This window comes from Scyliorhinus torazame, chromosome 7, assembly GCF_047496885.1.
Source record: "Scyliorhinus torazame isolate Kashiwa2021f chromosome 7, sScyTor2.1, whole genome shotgun sequence".
Taxonomy (NCBI): Eukaryota; Metazoa; Chordata; class Chondrichthyes; order Carcharhiniformes; family Scyliorhinidae; genus Scyliorhinus; species Scyliorhinus torazame.
This window is the reverse complement of record NC_092713.1, coordinates 168,520,814-168,537,609: the sequence shown is the minus strand read 5'-3', so window position 1 is coordinate 168,537,609 and position 16,796 is coordinate 168,520,814. Positions and strand designations below refer to the sequence as shown.

General features: G+C 53.2%; 1 protein-coding gene across 2 annotated transcripts in view; it reads left to right on the top strand.

The window, feature by feature from the left end:
• rabgap1l (RAB GTPase activating protein 1-like) overlaps positions 1 to 16,796 on the top strand; it is a 934,074-nt gene that overhangs the window by 232,216 nt on the left and 685,062 nt on the right. For both annotated transcript variants that reach the window (XM_072511773.1, XM_072511772.1), the window contains exon 6: positions 12,673 to 12,830. In XM_072511773.1, coding sequence (XP_072367874.1) covers positions 12,673 to 12,830 — 158 coding nt within the window. The remainder of the gene's footprint in view (positions 1 to 12,672; positions 12,831 to 16,796) is intronic.

The following is a 16,796-nucleotide window of genomic DNA, read 5'->3' as shown; positions in this document are numbered from 1 at the left end:
CTGGGTGTAGGAAGGTTGGGGCTGAGTCCGGTTGTCGGAAGGTCGGAGCCGAGTCCGGGTATAGGAAGGTTGGGGCCGGGTCTGGGTGTAGGAAGGTTGGGGTCGAGTCCGGGTGTAGGAAGGTTGGGGCTGAGTCCTGGTGTAGGAAGGTCGGAGTCGAGTCCTGGTGTAGGAAGGTTGTCGCCGAGTCCGGGTGTAGGATGGTTGGGTCCGAGTCTGGGTGTTGGTAGGTCGGAGTTGAGTCCTGGTGTAGGAAGATTCGAGCCGAGTCCGGGTGTAGGAAGGTTGGGGCCGAGTCCGGGTGATGGAAGGCCGGAATCGAATCCGGGTGTAAAAGGTTGGGGCTGAGTCTGGGTGTAGGAAGGTTGGTGCCGAGTCCAGGTGCAGGAAGGTCGGTGTCGAGTCCGGGTGCAGGAAGGTCGGGGTCGAGTCCGGGTATCGGAAGGTTGGGGTCGGAAGGTCGGAGCCGAGTCCTGGTGTAGGAAGGTCGGAGTCGGGTGTAGTAAGGTTGGGGCTGAGTCCGGGTGTAGGAAGGTTGGGTCCGGGTGTCGGAAGTTCGGAGCCGAGTCCGGGTGTAGGAAGGTTGGGGCCGAGTCCGGGTGTAGGAAGGTTGGGGCCGAGTCCGTGTGTAGGAAGGTCGGGGTCGAGTCCGGGTGTAGGAAGGTTGGGACCGGGTCCGGGTGTCGGAAGGTCTGAGCCGAGTCGGGGTGTAGGAAGGTTGGGGCTGAGTCCGGTTGTCGGAAGGTCGGAGCCGAGTCCGGGTATAGGAAGGTTGAGGCCGGGTCTGGGTGTAGGAAGGTTGGGGTCGAGTCCGGGTGTAGGAAGGTTGTGGCCGAGTCCGGGTGTAGGATGGTCGGGGTCAAGTCCGGGTGTAGGAAGGTTGGGGCCGGGTCCGGGTGTCGGAAGGTCAGAGCCGAGTCAGGGTGTAGGAAGGTTGGGGCCGAGTCTGGGTGTAGGAAGGTTGGGGCCGAGTCTGGGTGTAGGAAGGTCGGAGTCGAGTCCTGGTGTAGGAAGGTTCGAGTCGAGTCCGGGTGTAGGAAGGTCGGGGCCGAGTCCGGGTGTAGGAAGGCCGGAATCGAATCCGGGTGTAGGAAGGTTGGGGCCGAGTCCGGGTGTAGGAAGGTTGGGGCCGAATCCGGGTGCAGGAAGGTCAGGGTCGAGTCCAGGTGTCGGAAGGTTGGGGCCGAGTCCGGGTATCGGAAGGTTGGGGCCGAGTCCGGGCATCGGAAGGTTGGGGCCGAGTCCGGGCATCGGAAGGTTGGGGCCGAGTCCGGGTATCGGAAGGTTGGGGCCGAGTTCGGGTGTAGGAAGGTTGGGGCCGAGTCCGGGTGTAGGAAGGTTGGGGTCGGAAGGTCGGATCCGAGTCCTGATGTAGGAAGGTTGGGGTCGAGTCCGGGTTTAGGAAGGTTGGGGTCGGGTCCGGGTGTAGGAAGGTTGGGGCCGGGTCCGGGTGCAGGAAGGTCGGGGTCGAGTCCGGGTGTAGGAAGGTTGGGGCCAGGTCTGGGTGTAGGAAGGTTGGGGCTGAGTCCGGTTGTCGGAAGGTCGGAGCCGAGTCCGGGTATAGGAAGGTTGGGGCCGGGTCTGGGTGTAGGAAGGTTGGGGTCGAGTCCGGGTGTAGGAAGGTTGGGGCCGAGTCTGGGTGTTGGAAGGTCGGAGTCGAGTCCTGGTGTAGGAAGGTTGTGGCCGAGTCCGGGTGTAGGATGGTTGGGTCCGAGTCTGGGTGTTGGTAGGTCGGAGTCGAGTCCTGGTGTAGGAAGATTCGAGTCGAGTCCGGGTGTAGGAAGGTCGGGGCCGAGTCCGGGTGTTGGAAGGCCGGAATCGAATCCGGGTGTAAAAGGTTGGGGCTGAGTCTGGGTGTCGGAAGGTTGGTGCCGAGTCCGGGTGCAGGAAAGTCGGTGTCGAGTCCGGGTGCAGGAAGGTCGGGGTCGAGTCCGGGTATCGGAAGGTTGGGGTCGGAAGGTCGGAGCCGAGTCCTGGTGTAGGAAGGTCGGAGTCGGGTGTAGTAAGGTTGGGGCTGAGTCCGGGTGTAGGAAGGTTGGGTCCGGGTGTCGGAAGTTCGGAGCCGAGTCCGGGTGTAGGAAGGTCGGAGTCGAGTCCGGGTTTAGGAAAGTTTGAGTCGAGTCCGGGTGTAGGAAGGTTGGAGTCGAGTCCGGGTGTAGGAACGTTTGGGCAGTGTCTGGGTGAAGGAAGGTCGGAGTCGTGTCCGGGTGTAGGAAAGTTTGGGGCTGAGTCCGGGTGTCGGAAGGTTGGGGCTGAGTCCGGGTGTAGGAAGGTCGGAGTCGAGTCCGGGTGTAGGAAGGTTGTGGCTGCGTCCGGGTGTAGGAAGGTTGGGTCAAGTCTGGGTGTAGGAAGGTTGGGGCCGAGTCCAGATGTAGGAAGATTGGGGCTGAGTCCGGGTGTTGGAAGTTTTGGGCTGAGTCCGGGTGTCGGAAGGTTGGGGCTGAGTCCGGGTGTCGGAAGTTCGGAGCCGAGTCCGGGTATAGGAAGGTTGGGGCCGGGTCTGGGTGTAGGAAGGTTGGGGTCGAGTCCGGGTGTAGGAAGGTTGGGGCCGAGTCTGGGTGTTGGAAGGTCGGAGTCGAGTCCTGGTGTAGGAAGGTTGGGGCCGAGTCCGGGTGTAGGATGGTTGGGTCCGAGTCTGGGTGTAGGAAGGTTGGGGCTGAGTCCGGTTGTCGGAAGGTCGGAGCCGAGTCCGGGTATAGGAAGGTTGGGGCCGGGTCTGGGTGTAGGAAGGTTGGGGTCGAGTCCGGGTGTCGGAAGGTTGGGGCCGAGTCTGGGTGTTGGAAGGTCGGAGTCGAGTCCTGGTGTAGGAAGGTTGTGGCCGAGTCCGGGTGTAGGATGGTTGGGTCCGAGTCTGGGTGTTGGTAGGTCGGAGTCGAGTCCTGGTGTAGGAAGATTCGAGTCGAGTCCGGGTGTAGGAAGGTCGGGGCCGAGTCCGGGTGTTGGAAGGCCGGAATCGAATCCGGGTGTAAAAGGTTGGGGCTGAGTCTGGGTGTCGGAAGGTTGGTGCCGAGTCCGGGTGCAGGAAAGTCGGTGTCGAGTCCGGGTGCAGGAAGGTCGGGGTCGAGTCCGGGTATCGGAAGGTTGGGGTCGGAAGGTCGGAGCCGAGTCCTGGTGTAGGAAGGTCGGAGTCGGGTGTAGTAAGGTTGGGGCTGAGTCCGGGTGTAGGAAGGTTGGGTCCGGGTGTCGGAAGTTCGGAGCCGAGTCCGGGTGTAGGAAGGTCGGAGTCGAGTCCGGGTTTAGGAAAGTTTGAGTCGAGTCCGGGTGTAGGAAGGTTGGAGTCGAGTCCGGGTGTAGGAACGTTTGGGCAGTGTCTGGGTGAAGGAAGGTCGGAGTCGTGTCCGGGTGTAGGAAAGTTTGGGGCTGAGTCCGGGTGTCGGAAGGTTGGGGCTGAGTCCGGGTGTAGGAAGGTCGGAGTCGAGTCCGGGTGTAGGAAGGTTGTGGCTGCGTCCGGGTGTAGGAAGGTTGGGTCAAGTCTGGGTGTAGGAAGGTTGGGGCCGAGTCCAGATGTAGGAAGATTGGGGCTGAGTCCGGGTGTTGGAAGTTTTGGGCTGAGTCCGGGTGTCGGAAGGTTGGGGCTGAGTCCGGGTGTCGGAAGTTCGGAGCCGAGTCCGGGTATAGGAAGGTTGGGGCCGGGTCTGGGTGTAGGAAGGTTGGGGTCGAGTCCGGGTGTAGGAAGGTTGGGGCCGAGTCTGGGTGTTGGAAGGTCGGAGTCGAGTCCTGGTGTAGGAAGGTTGGGGCCGAGTCCGGGTGTAGGATGGTTGGGTCCGAGTCTGGGTGTTGGAAGGTCGGAGTCGAGTCCTGGTGTAGGAAGATTCGAGTCGAGTCCGGGTGTAGGAAGGTCGGGGCCGAGTCCGGGTGTTGGAAGGCCGGAATCGAATCCGGGTGTAAAAGGTTGGGGCTGAGTCTGGGTGTAGGAAGGTTGGTGCCGAGTCCGGGTGCAGGAAGGTCGGTGTCGAGTCCGGGTGCAGGAAGGTCGGGCTCGAGTACGGGTATCGGAAGGTTGGGGTCGGAAGGTGGGAGCCGAGTCCTGGTGTAGGAAGGTCGGAGTCGGGTGTAGTAAGGTTGGGGCTGAGTCCGGGTGTAGGAAAGTTTGAGTCGAGTCCGGGTGTAGGAAGGTTGGAGTCGAGTCCGGGTGTAGGAACGTTTGGGCAGCGTCTGGGTGTAGGAAGGTCGGAGTCGTGTCCGGGTGTAGGAAGTTTGGGGCTGAGTCCGGGTGTAGGAAGGTCGGAGTCGAGTCCGGGTGTAGGAAGATTGGGGCTGAGTCCGGGTGTAGGAAGGTTGGGTCGAGTCCGGGTGTAGGAAGGTTGGGTCGAGTCCGGGTGTAGGAAGGTTGGGGCCGAGTCCGAGTGTAGGAAGATTGGGGCCGAGTCCGGGTGTAGGAAGGTTGGGTCGAGTCCGGGTGTAGGAAGGTTGGGTCGAGTCCGGGTGTCGGAAGGTTGGGGCTGAGTCCGGGTGTAGGAAGGTTGGGGTCGAGTCCGGGTGTCGGAAGGTTGGGGCTGAGTCCGGGTGTAGGAAGGTTGGGGCCGAGTCCGGGTGTAGGAAGGTCGGGGCCGAGTCCGGGTGTCGGAAGGTCGGAGTCAAGTCCGGGTGTCGGTAGGTCGGAGTCGAGTCCGGGTGTCGGAAGGTCGGGGCCGAGTCCGAGTGTAGGAAGGTTGGGGTCGGAAGGTCGGAGCCGAGTCCTGGTGTAGGAAGGTCCGAGTCGGGTGTAGTAAGGTTGGGGCTGAGTCCGGGTGTAGGAAGGTTGGGTCCGGGTGTCGGAAGTTCGGAGCCGAGTCCGGGTGTAGGAAGGTCGGAGTCGAGTCCGGGTGTAGGAAAGTTTGAGTCGAGTCCGGGTGTAGGAAGGTTGGAGTCGAGTCCGGGTGTAGGAACGTTTGGGCAGTGTCTGGGTGTAGGAAGGTCGGAGTCGTGTCCGGGTGTAGGAAGTTTGGGGCTGAGTCCGGGTGTAGGAAGGTCGGAGTTGAGACCGGGTGTAGGAAGATTGGGGCTGAGTCCGGGTGTAGGAAGGTTGGGTCGAGTCCGGGTGTAGGAAGGTTGGGTCGAGTCCGGGTGTAGGAAGGTTGGGGCCGAGTCCGAGTGTAGGAAGATTGGGGCTGAGTCCGGGTGTAGGAAGGTTGGGTCGAGTACGGGTGTAGGAAGGTTGGGTCGAGTCCGGGTGTCGGAAGGTTGGGGCTGAGTCCGGGTGTAGGAAGGTTGGGGCCGAGTCCGGGTGTAGGAAGGTCGGGGCTGAGTCCGGGTGTCGCAAGGTCGGAGCCGAGTCCGGGTGTCGGTAGGTCGGAGTCGAGTCCGGGTGTCGGAAGGTTGGGGCCGAGTCCGGGTGTAGGAAGGTCGGGGCCGAGTCCGAGTGTAGGAAGGTTGGGCCGAGTCCGGGTGTCGGAAGGTCTGAGCCGAGACCCGGTGTAGGAAGGGTGGGGCCGAGTCCGGGTGTAGGAAGGTTGGGTCGAGTCCGGGTGTAGGAAGGTTGGGTCGAGTCCGGGTGTCGGAAGGTTGGGGCTGAGTCCGGGTGTAGGAAGGTTGGGGCCGAGTCCGGGTGTAGGAAGGTCGGGGCCGAGTCCGGAGGTCGGAGTCGAGTCCGGGTGTCGGTAGGTCGGAGTCGAGTCCGGGTGTCGGAAGGTTGGGGCCGAGTCCGGGTGTAGGAAGGTCGGGGCCGAGTTCGAGTGTAGGAAGGTTGGGGTCGGAAGGTCGGAGCCGAGTCCTGGTGTAGGAAGGTCGGAGTCGGGTGTAGTAAGGTTGGGGCTGAGTCCGGGTGTAGGAAGGTTGGGTCCGGGTGTCGGAAGTTCGGAGCCGAGTCCGGGTGTAGGAAGGTCGGAGTCGAGTCCGGGTGTAGGAAAGTTTGAGTCGAGTCCGGGTGTAGGAAGGTTGGAGTCGAGTCCGGGTGTAGGAACGTTTGGGCAGTGTCTGGGTGTAGGAAGGTCGGAGTCGTGTCCGGGTGTAGGAAGTTTGGGGCTGAGTCCGGGTGTAGGAAGGTCGGAGTCGAGTCCGGGTGTAGGAAGATTGGGGCTGAGTCCGGGTGTAGGAAGGTTGGGTCGAGTCCGGGTGTAGGAAGGTTGGGTCGAGTCCGGGTGTAGGAAGGTTGGGTCGAGTCCGGGTGTCGGAAGGTTGGGGCTGAGTCCGGGTGTAGGAAGGTTGGGGCCGAGTCCGGGTGTAGGAAGGTCGGGGCCGAGTCCGGGTGTCGGAAGGTCGGAGTCGAGTCCGGGTGTCGGTAGGTCGGAGTCGAGTCCGGGTGTCGGAAGGTTGGGGCCGAGTCCGGGTGTAGGAAGGTCGGGGCCGAGTCCGAGTGTAGGAAGGTTGGGCCGAGTCCGGGTGTTGGAAGGTCTGAGCCGAGACCCGGTGTAGGAAGGGTGGGGCCGAGTCCGGGTGTAGGAAGGTCGGAGTCGAGTCCGGGTGTAGGAAAGTTTGGGGCTGAGTCCGGGTGTCGGAAGGTTGGGGCTGAGTCCGGGTGTTGGAAGGTTGGGTCAAGTCTGGGTGTAGGAAGGTTGGGGCCGAGTCCAGATGTAGGAAGATTGGGGCTGAGTCCGGGTGTTGGAAGTTTTGGGCTGAGTCCGGGTGTCGGAAGCTTGGGGCCGAATCCGGGCGTAGGAAGCTTGGGGCCGACTCCGGGTGTAGAAAGGTTGGGGTCGAGTCCGGGTGTAGGAAGGTTGGGGCCCGGTCCGGGTGTCGGAAGGTCGGGACCGAGACTGTGTGTAGGAAGGTCGGAGTCGGGTCCGGGTCTAGGAACTTTGGGGCCGCTTCTGAAAGTTTTGAAGTGGTGATGGATGAATATGTTCCAACTATCCAGCAATGTGCCCATCCATAGTAATTCTTACCCTGTTAGGGAAATTGCAGAGAACTAAATCCGGTGCTGGTGAATGAGGGAATCGCAGCGAGAGAGAGAGAGAGAACGAGAGACCTGAAAATTGTGTGTGGAGCCCTTTAAGAATGCCTGTGAAACTCTTTGTTAAAGAAAGTTGCTTGAAAAACACTGGACTTAGACATTGTAATGGCATTCTATTGTGCAAAAAGATTCAGAAATCCAGAAATGATTTGGTCCCAAGCATTTTGGAGTGTAGAGGTTACACTGTAGTTGTATATGTTTCCATCCAGAGCTACTCTGTTCTTGTAGGAACATTAGAAATAGGAGTTAGTCTTTGAGCCATTCAATCAAATCATGGCTGATCTGAACTCCATCTAGCTGGCTTGGCTCTATATTTCTTGCTGTCCTTCCCAACACAATCCTATTGATTTGGGCTCAAAGCTCCAATTTTTATCCTTTTTGGGAGAGAGATTTCTGGATTTCCTGTATCCTTTTGATCAGTCATGAACTGCCTACATATCAATTTGAGGTTACTTTCAATGCATCCCGGCAACACCAAATACCTCAATCAGATCACCCCGTAATATTTTATACTCCACAGAATAAATCTTAGTTATGTAACCTGACCACCTTATTTTTCTCTTTTGATCCTGGTATCTTTCTTTTTTAAAAAAATATATTTTATTCAAATTTTTCGGCCAAACAAAACAGTACAAAGGTTTTTCCCCTTTTTACAACAATAAAATAATATAAATAACAGTGACCGTTTTTAACAAATAAATAAATAATATATAAACTAAATGGCAACTGCCATAACAAAAATAATAGCTCTCCCAAATAATACAATCAAGCAATCCAATATACATAACCAAGTACAAATATCTATACAAAAACACCCCTGAGGACCCACCCGAAATGCATTCCCTTGGGGCAACCCATATTTTTCCGTCAGCGCTCCCAGACTCGCAAACGTCCCGTCTAGAAACAGATCCCTCAGTTGCACAATCCCAGCTCTCTGCCATGCTCTAAATCCCCCATCAATTCTCCCTGGGACAAACCTATGATTATTTCTTATCGGGGACCGCACCGAGGCTCCCGTCATTCCCCTATGTCGTCTCCACTGCCCCCAAATTTTCAGTGTTGCCACCACCACTGGACTTGTGGTGTATTTCTTCGGGGAGAACGGCAACGGCGCCGTCGCCAGTGCTTGTAGGCTGGTTCCTTTGCAGGACGCCATCTCCAATCTCTTCCACGCCTCTCCCTCCCCTTCTCCCATCCACTTACACACCATTGAGATACTAGCGGCCCAATAGTACTCACTTAAGCTCGGTAGTGCCAGTCCCCCCTATCCCTGCTACGCTGCAAAAACCCCCTCCTCACTCTCGGGGTCTTCCCAGCCCACACAAAACTCATGACACTTTTCTCGATTTTCTTGAAAAAAGCCTTTGTGACCATCACCGGGAGGCACTGAAACACAAAAAGGAATCTCGGGAGGACTACCATTTTGACCGCCTGCACCCTACCCACCAGTGACAGGGGCACCATGTCCCATCTCTTAAAATCCTCCTCCATCTGTTCCACCAATTGTGTTAGATTTAGCCTATGTAAGGTTCCCCAACTCCTGGCTATCTGAATCCCTAAGTACCGGAAATCTCTTGTCACCTTCCTCAGCGGTAAATCATCTATTCCCCTACTCTGCTCCCCCGGATGCACCACAAACAACTCACACTTCCCCATATTCAATTTGTACCCCGAGAATTCCCCAAACTCCCTGAGTGTCTGCATTATCTCAGGCTTCCCCTCCACTGGGTCCGCAACATACAGCAATAAATCATCTGCATACAATGATACCTGGTGTTCTTCTCCTCCCCTAAGTATTCCCCTCCACTTCCTGGAGCCCCTCAATGCTATGGCAGGGGCTCAATTGCCAATGCAAACAGTAACGGAGACGGGACACCCCTGCCTCGTCCCTCTATAAAGACGGAAGTAGTCAGACCTCTGCCTGTTCGTGATCACACTTGCCACCGGGGCCCAATATAGCAGCTGTACCCATCCAATGAACCCTTCACCAAAACCAAATCTCAACACTTTCCACAGGTAGTCCCACTCCACTCTGTTGAATGCTTTCTCGGCGTCCATCGCCACCACTATCTCCGCCTCCCCCTCTGGTGGGGGCATCATCATCACCCCTAGCAGCCTCCGTATGTTCGTGTTCAGCTGTCTCCCCTTAACGAACCCAGTTTGATCCTCGTGGACCACCCCCGGGACACAATCCTCTATCCTCGTCGCCATCACCTTGGCCAGGAGCTTAGCATCTACGTTCAAAAGGGAAATGGGCCTGTAGGACCCACACTGCAGCGGGTCTTTTTCCTTCTTCAAAAGTAACGATATCGTCGCCTCCGACATAGTCGGGGGCAACTGCCCCCTTTCCCTGGCCTCATTAAAGGTTCTCGTCAAAAGCGGGTCCAGTAGGCCCATATATTTCCTGTAAAATTCCACCGGGAATCCGTCCGGTCCCGGGGCCTTCCCCGCCTGCATGCTCCCAATCCCTTTTACCACCTCCTCCATCTCAATCTGCGCTCCCAGCCCCGCCCTCTCCTGCTCCTCCACCTTCGGGAATTCCAGCTGATCCAGGAAATGCATCATTCCCTCCTCCACTGTGCCTCTGCCTTACCCGTGGTCAGCAGGTCAAATTCCACATGTAGCCGTTGTCTTTCCCTGTACAGTCCCTCCTCCGGTGCCTCTGCATTTTGCCTGTCCACCCTCAGAAGTTCTCTCAACAATCGCTCCCTTTCTTTACTCTCTTGCTTCCCTTTATGTGCCCTTATGGATATCAGTCCCCCTCTGACCACCGCCTTCAACGCCTCCCAGACCACTCCCACCTGAACCTCTCCATTGTCATTAAGCTCCAAGTACCTTTCGATACACCCCCTCACCCTTAGACATACCCCCTCATCCGCCAATAAGCCCATATCCATTCTCCAGAGTGGGTGCTGTTCTTTTTCCTCTCCTACCTCCAGATCTACCCAATGTGGAGCGTGGTCCGAGATGGCTATGGCCGTATACTCCGTCCCTGTCACCTTCGGGATCAGTGCCCTTCCCAGGACAAAAAAGTCTATCCGTGAATATACCTTGATACCTTGTGAACATGGACGAAAAATGAGAACTCCTTACTCCTAGGCCTAATAAATCTCCAGGGGTCTACTCCTCCCATCTGCTCCATGAAGTCCTTAAGCACCTTGGCCGCTGCTGGCCTCCTCCCGGTCCTGGACCTCGACCGGTCCAGCCCTGGATCAAGCACCGTATTGAAGTCTCCCCCCATTACCAACTTTCCCGCCTCCAGGTCCGGGATACGCCCCAACATACGCCTCATGAAGTTTGCATCATCCCAGTTCGGGGCGTATACGTTCACCAGAACCACCCTTGCAATCTGCCACTCACCATCACATATCTACCCCCACTGTCCGCCACTATGGTCTTTGCCTCAAACAGTACCCGTTTCCCCACTAAAATAGCCACCCCCCTATGCTTCGTATCTAGACCTGAATGAAACACCTGTCCCACCCATCCTTTACGTAGTCTAACCTTGTCTGTCCGTTTCAGGTGCGTCTCCTGCAACATAACCACATCTGCCTTTAATTTCTTTAGGTGTGCGAGTACCCGTGCCCTTTTAATCGGCCCATTCAGCCCTCTCACATTCCACGTGATCAGCCGGTTTGGGGGGCTCTTTACCCCCCCCCCCTTGTCGACTAGCCATCCCCTTTTTTAATCCAGCTCCTTACCCGGTTCCCACGTACCCGTATATCCCACCGACGGTGCCCTCCCGTCTCAACCACCCTGCCCCATAACAGCTCCCCCTTCCCCTTAGCAGCAGCAACCCAATAAACTCCCCCCCCCCCCCCCCCCTCCGCTAGATCCCCCTCTAGCGTAACTACACCCCCCATGTTACTCCCAGAAGTCAGCGAACTCTGGCTGACCTCGGCTTCCCCGTTTGCCCTCGGCCTCTCTCTGTGCGAGGCCCCCACCTTCCTGCGTCCCTGTTCCCGCCATAATTACCCTAGCGCGGGAGCAACTCCCGCGTTTCCCACTCGGCCCCGCCCCTAATGGCGCAGTTCCCTTCTCCTTCCCCTTCCCACCGGCGCCCGCAGTTCCTCATACCCCCCCCCCCCCAATGAGGGGAAGAGAGAAAGGTTACAGGATTGAAAATTTAACAAATTGAAAAAGCATCCCCCCCTTCCCCTCCCTTTCCCCTTCCTCACCCCACATAATCACCCCACCACTTTATCCCAGAAGCTCTTTCTCTCGCCAGACTATTCCAGCTTCTCGTCCACGCCTCTTCTGCCGTCTCAAAGTAGTGGTGCTTCCCTTGGTGTGTGACCCACAGTCTCGCCGGTTGCAACATTCCAAATTTAACCTTTTTGTGAAGCACCGCCTTAGCCCGATTGAAACTTGCCCTCCTTCTCGCCACCTCCGCACTCCAATCCTGGTATACGCGGATCACCGCGTTCTCCCACCTACAGCTCCGAGTTTTCTTCGCCCACCTTAGGACCATCTCTCTGTCGTTGTAGTGGTGGAACCTCAGCACTATGGCTCGAGGTATTTCTCCAGCCTTTGGTCTTCGCGCCAGAACTCGATAAGCTCCCTCCACCTCCAAAGGGCCTGTCGGGGCCTCCGGTCCCATTAGCGAGTGAAGCATCGTGCTCACATATGCCCCGACGTCCGCCCCCTCTGCGCCTTCGGGAAGACCCAGGACTCTTAAATTCTTCCTCCTCGAATTATTCTCCAGGGCTTCCAACCTCTCCACACACCTTTTGTGCTGTGCCTCATGCGTCTCTGTCTTCACCACCAGGCCCTGTATTTCATCTTCATTTTCAGCAGCCTTTGCCTTCACGACCCAAAGCTCCAGCTCCTGGGTCCTCTGCGCCTCCTTTAGCCCTTCAATCGCCTGTAGCATCGGGGCCAACACCTCCTTCTTCAGCTCTTCCACACAGCGCCGCAGGAACTCTTGTTGCTCCGGGCCCCATACCAAACGGCCACCTTCCGATGCCATCTTGCTTCGAGCTTCCCTTCCTTGCCGCTGCTCCAAAGGATCCACTGCAATCCGGCCGCTATCCTCTCCTTTTTCCATATATATCCGGGGGGATTCCCTTCTATTTCACCGCACAGTGATTTTTGCCGTTAAAAATTGCCGTTGGGGCTCCTAATAAGAGCCCAAAAGTCCGTTCCAACGGGAGGTGCCGAAACGTGCGACTCAGCTGGTCATCGCCGCACCCGGAAGTCCGATCCTGGTATCTTTCTGATGGATCTGTGCTGTATTCCCTCGAAGATGAACGTCTGAGGATCCTGGGATTATATTCATTGGAGTTTAGGAGGTTGAGGGGAGATCTAATAGAAACTTACAAGATAATGAATGGCTTAGATAGGGTGGATGTAGGGAAGTTGTTTCCATTAGCAGGGGAGACTAGGACCCGGGGGCACAGCCTTAGAATAAAAGGGAGTCACTTTAGAACAGAGATGAGGAGAAATTTCTTCAGCGAGAGAGTGGTGGGTCTGTGGAATTCATTGCCACAGAGGGCGGTGGAGGCCGGGACGTTGAGTGTCTTTAAGACAGAAGTTGATAAATTCTTGATTTCTCGAGGAATTAAGGGCTATGGAGAGAGAGCGGGTAAATGGAGTTGAAATCAGCCATGATTGAATGGCGGAGTGGACTCGATGGGCCGAATGGCCTTACTTCCGCTCCTATGTCTTATGGTCTTATGGAAGACCAATTCCTGAAGTGGGAACCCTGGATTCTGGATGGGGTCTAACCGGAACTTTATAAGTCATCATGTAGGCAGAGCATTGCTGTGGATCTAAAGCTGCATGTTTCTGATTCTCTCCAGGTCAGTCGAATCCTGTACAGTTTTTCAACTGCTTTTCGCCGATCTTCTAAACAAGCAGCAGAAGTAAAAGACATGGGCGATGCAAGCCCTGAGAGTGACAGCTACAACTTCACCGTCTCTCTTGAAGTGAAGGAGGATGATGGTAAAGGCAATTTCAGGTGACTTGATTGAAATGTGATTTAAAACTGGGCACCAGGATGCTGGTGCTTCGGAAATTGGTGCCAAGTTTGTAATTAGTCAGCTGTTAAAGTAAAAAAAAGAACACCTTGAATTTAGCATTTCTCATGGCCTTTGTTCAGCACATTTCACTGTCTCTCAAAACAATTTACAGAACTTTCTTAACAGTACAGATTTACATTACATCAGTGAAGATTATTGGCAGATGAAAAGATTGGACAGACAATAGAAACCAGCACAGAATGAGAAATTAGAATACGAGAGAAATCTCGTGAGAAATGCAACAGCAGATTTAGGGGAGGCAGTGGCGTAGTGGTATTGTCACTGGACGAGTAATCCAGAGACCCAGGGTGATGCTCTGGGGACATGTGTTCATATCCCACCAAGGCAGATGGTAGAATTTGAATTCAGGGCTGATGGTGGAATCTGGAATTAAAGTCTAATGACCATGAAACCATTGTCGATAGTTGTAAAAACCCATCTGGTTCACGAATGTCCTTTACGGAAGGAAATCTGCCATCCTTCCCTGGTCTGGCCTAAATGTGACTCTACAGACACAGCAATGTGGTTGACTCTTAAATGCCCTCAGGGATGGACAACAAATGCTGGCGACGCCTACATCCCGTGAACGAATTTTAAAAAAAAGAGTTTCTATCGGTATTTAAAAAGGAAAATCAGCACGGTGGCGCAGTGGGTTAGCCCTGTTGCCTCACGGCACTGAGGTTACAGGTTCGATCCCGGCTGTGGGTCACTGTCCGTGTGGAGTTTGCACATTCTCCTCTTGTTTGCGTGGGTTTCGCCCCCACAACCCAAAGGGGTTACTTGTGCAGGGTAGGCGGATTGAAAACGCTAAATTGCTCCTTAATTGGAAAAAAATGAATTGGGTATACTAAATTTATTTTAAAATAAATAGATAATTAAATAAAAAGGAAAATAGGCAGCACTGCGGTGCAGTGGTTAGCACTGTTGCCTCGCGGCGCCGAGGTGCCGGGTCACTGTCTGTGTGGAATTTGCATATTCACCTTGTCGATGTGGGTTTCACCCCCACAACCCAAAGATGTACAGGGTCGGTCGATTGGCCATGCTAAATTGCCCCTTAATTGGAAAAAATGAATTGGGTACCTTTTAAAAAATAAAAAGGAAAAGGGTGACTAAAGTGAGCATTGGACTCCCAGAGGGTGGGAATGGAGAAGTAAGAAAATGGCATTGGATGGATATTCTATGTCGATCTTCATTTAGCGGATACTAATAATATCCCAGAAATAATTGTTAATTGAGGTGAAAGTGGGGGGGAGGAACTTAAAACAATTACAATCACCTGCTAAAGATTATTGAGAAAACTATTAGAAGCTACTTAAAAGAAGTAGCTTCTGATATAGTAAATGCATTGGTTTTGATTTTTAAAACTTCTCTAGATTCTGGAAAGGTTCATCAAGTCGGAAAATAGTGAATGTAACTCTGTTCAAGAAAGGAGGGAGACAGGAAGCAGGAAACTGTTGGCCAGTTAGCCAAACATTTGTCATTGGGAAAATGCTACCGTGTATTATTAAGGAGGTTATAGAAGGGCACTTAGAAAATCTTAATGTTATCAGGCAGAGTCAGTATGGTTTTGTGAAAGGGAAATTGTGTTTGACTAATTTGTTGGAGTTCTTTGAGGAAGTAACAAGCAAGGTGAATAAAGGGGAACCTGTCGATGTAGTGTGCTCGGATTTCCAAAAGACATTAAAACCCTAATTTTGCCTATTTTCCTCCCAGTGACAACATTTACTCCCTGAACAACTTGATTAAATTTCCTCTTAACTTTCCCTGCTCTTGTATTTATACAGTGCCTTTAATGTAAAAAAAATTCAAAAGCATTAAATTAGATCCACATAAGGCTAGATCAGGCCAGATGGCCTAAGGCATGGTAGGTTTTAAGACAGGTCTAAAAGGAAGAGGCAGAGAAGTTTAGGGATAGAATTTCAGAGAATTGGGCCAATGCAGCTGAAGACACGGCCACCCATGATGAAACAATTAAAACTAGGGATGTACAAGAGGCCAGATTAGAGGAGTAGAAATATCTCAGCGGGTTGAGGGGTTGGAGGAGATGACAGAGATGGAGGGGGGTTGGGGGGGGGGGGGGGGGGGGGAACGAGGACATAGAGGGATTTGAAAAGAAGGATGAGAATATTAAAATTAAGCTGTTACTTGACCAGTGTAGGTTAGCCTACACTGAAGGATGGAGTCAGTGGCGAGTGAATGAGGTTTTGAGTAAGGAACTAAACCCGATAATTCCCAATATTAAATAGGAGAAAGTTTCTCCTCATCGACTACTGAATAGCTGACAAGCAGCCTGATACATTAGTGTCACGAAGCACACTGATGAGTTCCGCGAGGGTATCCCTATATGGAACACCGATTCGTGGGTGTGTATAGTTTTATTTTGTTTTGGTGTGAGGAGACAAGTGAAACCCCAGCAATCAGCCCAGTTGCCGTGTAACAATTATTAAAGACTATTTATTAAAGTCAAGAGACAAACACACAAACAGGACGACTGTACTTTCACACAATTAAGATGTATCATTAAGATTCCGGACCAAACCCCAATTTATATTAGAAAACTGGACGAGGGCTCAACAATTTTCTTTAATTTGTGAAACTGTGAGGAAAAGAATACTTTGCTCCAGGAGTGATTCCACACGCGAATGGAGATATGGTATCATAGAATCATAGAATTTACAGTGCAGAAAGAGGCCATTCGGTCCATCGTGTCTGCACCGGCCTTTGGAAAGAGCACATTACTGAAGCACACGCCTCCACCCATCCCCTTAACCCAGATCTGTAACATTAAAACAACCTTTACTATTAACACAGCATTAAACTAATATTAACAGCAAAGAAATATAACTTACAATTACCAGATAAACAATGTTTAACAATAAAATGAAACACTTTAACCCCTGACTGCTACCTTCTTTATTTCCAATCAAGCAAAACCCATCATGGGTCAAAATCCAATTTTGAATCAAGTTAATAAACACGTGAGTACTTATCAGCCTCTGGATAAATAATTCCTTTAAAAGACAGCATGGAGGGGGACGGCACGGTGGTGCAGTGATTAGCACAGGCTGTTCCGGCGCTGAGGACCCAGGTTTGATCCCGGCCCTGGGTCACTGTCCGTGTGGAGTTTCCACATTCTCCCCGGGTTTGCGTGGGTCTCGTCCCCACAACCCAAAGATGTGCAGGCTATGTGGATTGGCCACACTAAATTGCTCCTTAATTAGAAAAAAATCATAATTGGGCACTCTAAATTTATATATTTTTAAAACTGCATGGAGAGAGAGAGATCCAGTCAGGAAACAGCCTGCTGATTCTTGCCTGTGTCAGACCACTGCTCAACCTGACAGCCTTTTTGCAGAAGCTGCTGTTCTGTTCACAGCCAAAACTAAACGGACTGCTAAAGACCTGGTACAGACCTTGCTCCTCCCATTACTACATAATCTTTATCCCACTCCGATCCCATGACCTAATTTACTTAAATTGAAACACAATGCCCATAATTATTTACTCCTCAGAAATCATAACAGAAACCCATTAGTCTTTCCTTTTAAACATAAGCAAACATAAGCATGGTTTGAAATAACGATGATCCCACTTGTAAGACATCTTAATGGCACCCTTTTGCAGTCACAGTGTCTGTTTTTCTTTTCAACTAGGATTTTTAAAACATACCACTACAACAACTCTAACCCAGGCTTTGAAAACTATCACTGTACCACATAGATATAACACAATATATAGACCAATTTCGTACATTCATCACACTATGAATTACTAAACACAGTTTTTATAGAATGTACTCCTTGTTACCAAATATATCTACGATACCTGAACTCTGTAAGACTTCCCCTGTTCCGCAAACAACATCCAAATTGAATAACCAGATATAGCTGCCACACAATACAGGG